Source organism: Alosa sapidissima, chromosome 23 (assembly GCF_018492685.1).
Source record: "Alosa sapidissima isolate fAloSap1 chromosome 23, fAloSap1.pri, whole genome shotgun sequence".
Classification (NCBI taxonomy): domain Eukaryota; kingdom Metazoa; phylum Chordata; class Actinopteri; order Clupeiformes; family Clupeidae; genus Alosa; species Alosa sapidissima.
The window spans coordinates 28,206,651-28,209,150 of NC_055979.1; the positions used below are offsets into that span (position 1 = coordinate 28,206,651).

A 2,500-nucleotide genomic window follows, 5' to 3' on the forward strand; every position below is an offset into this window, starting at 1 on the left:
AAAACTTAAACTGTTTACCATGTTGTTAGTCGCTTTTGGTTAAAAATGTGTCAGCCAAATGTAATGTAATGTAAATGTAATGTAATAAGAAGTAACGCACACACACACATACACATGGACACACACACATGCATTATAAAAAGTAAAGAAAGTGTGTGTGTATGTGTCAGTGAAAGTGAGTGAGTGTGTGTGTGTGTGTGTGTGTGTGTGTGTGTGTGTAAATGTCCTTTACCTCTGCAGTCAGCTGTCTTTGGGCATCTTTGGAGGCTTGCAGATGGATCCTCAACTCCTCCTTCTCAAGAGCCAGCTGAAACACACACACACACACACGCGCGCACGCACACAGACACACAGACACACATGTTGCTGTTTTCTCCCCACTCTGTCTTTTATCTCTCATCTCTCCCTCCTCTTCTCTCTCCCTCCTTCCTGAAGCTCTTGTTCCCTCCATCTCTCGTTTGCATTTTTTCATTCTTTACTTTCTACTGTACTCCCTCTCTCATTCCCACCATAGTCTAACCTCCCTCTCTCCCTCCCTCCCTCCCTCTCTCTCTCTCTCTCCCCCTCCCTCTCTCTCTCCCTCCCTCTCTCTCTCCCTCCCTCCCTCTCTCTCACCTCTTTGACTTTATGCTGTAGCTCCACGATCTGGGAGAGAAGTTGGGCAATCTCTTCCTGGTGTCGGATCAGCTCCTCGTTCTTCTTCGACAGCTCGTCCGTCAGGGTCACCATCTGACTGTTGGACTCGCCTGGAAACACACACACACACACACACACACACACACACACACACACACATCACAGTCTCACTAGGATTACCTAGAGAATGAACATACACACACACAAACACACACACACAGGAACTTAAGTACGTACGTACACACACACACACACACAGGAACTTACGTAGCTCTTTCACACAGTCGTTAACCAGCTGCTGTTCCTTCTCCTCGTAGGTGAATGTCTCTGTCTTCAGGTGACATGCCTAGCAACAGACAGCAACAGGTGACATGCCTAGCAACAGACAGCAACAGGTGACATGCCTAGCAACAGACAGCAACCATGTCAGTATCACTGTAGCCACCAAACCATCATCAGCACCATTTCAATGGTAATCAGCGACTGGATAAGATGATCCCACACCCCCATCTCACAAACATGAGCATTCACCCACAATAATATCACTCACTTACTCACTCATACACACACACACACACTCACACACACACACGAGCATTCACCGACAATAATATCACTCACATACACACTCATCCACTCACTCACTCACATACAACTACAGACGCATACATACATGCGCCACACTCATACACACACGGCCAAACTCCATCACACAAACATGAACATTCACCCACAATAATTATCACGCACTCTCACACTCATACGTACACACACACTCCACCGACAATAATTATCACACACTTACTCTCTTACTCACTCACTCACATACACACACACACACAGGCACAAACACATACAAATACAGATGCATGCAAACATACACAAACGCCTCACTCACACACACACACACATACACACACACTCCCCCGGTTCACTCACATCAGTAAAAGCGCGCGCACACACACACACACTCTCACACGCACACTCTCACACACTCTCACACACACACACACACACCTGTGAGCGCAGGGCGAGGTTCTCCTCCTCCAGGTCCTGTAGCTTGCTCTGCAGCACCTCCAGCTGGCTGAGGCTGACGGCGCCCCCTGGTGGCTGGGGGTGTTTGAGGGGCGTGGCCGAGGAGCTAGAGTCCGTCTCGCTCTCCTCCGACGCACTGGCCACCATCCGCAGCAGCTCGTCCTTCTTACCCAGCTCATGCTGCAGCTGGTGCACCTGGGGCCGGACAGCGAAGGGTCAGAGGGTGTGTGTGTGTGTGTGTATACTGATGTCTTTAACTATTGTGTGCGTGTATACTGATGTCTTTTAAGTATTGTCTTTTATGTACATCTGACAGAGGACAGCAGCCATCAGAGGGTGTGTGTGTGTGTGTGTATGCTGATGTCTTTCACTATTGTGTGCGTGTATACTGATGTCTTTTAAGTATTGTCTTTTATGTACATCTGACAGAGGACAGCAGCCATCAGAGGGTGTGTGTGTGTGTGTGTTTATATCTATGTCTATGTCTATGTCTATGTGACCCTGTCTAGTGCATGTACAAGGCATTGGACCAGTTGTTTTCCTGTGTGTGTGTGTGTGTGTGTGTGTGTGTGTGTTACCCTGTCAAGAGCCTGTGCTAGTTGTTCCTCCAGCGACTCATTCCTCTCCTGCAGCACATGGTTCCTCTGTAGGAGCGACTGACCAATCCGAGCAGCCAACTCCAGGTCCCGGTCCCTCTGTCCAGTAAGAGCAGCAGCACAGTCAGCCAACCAATCACAGTCCAATCAGCATGACACTACAAACCAATCAGGATTCCTCTCTAATTCTGTATGGGCTGACGAGACTCACCTCAGCCAAAAGGTGTGTGACC

At 48.7% G+C, this 2,500-nt stretch overlaps 1 protein-coding gene across 4 annotated transcripts in view; it reads right to left on the bottom strand.

Annotated features, from left to right (window-relative positions):
- The window catches only part of trak2 (trafficking protein, kinesin binding 2), a 26,058-nt gene that overhangs the window by 7,652 nt on the left and 15,906 nt on the right, over positions 1–2,500 (bottom strand). For all 4 annotated transcript variants that reach the window (XM_042080628.1, XM_042080627.1, XM_042080629.1 and 1 more), the window contains 6 exons: positions 2,479–2,500; positions 2,250–2,366; positions 1,654–1,866; positions 904–982; positions 616–746; positions 233–307 (listed from right to left, as the gene is read on the bottom strand). The exon at positions 2,479–2,500 is cut by the window's right edge and continues 55 nt beyond it. In XM_042080628.1, the coding sequence (XP_041936562.1) occupies positions 233–307; positions 616–746; positions 904–982; positions 1,654–1,866; positions 2,250–2,366; positions 2,479–2,500 (637 nt within the window). The remainder of the gene's footprint in view (positions 1–232; positions 308–615; positions 747–903; positions 983–1,653; positions 1,867–2,249; positions 2,367–2,478) is intronic.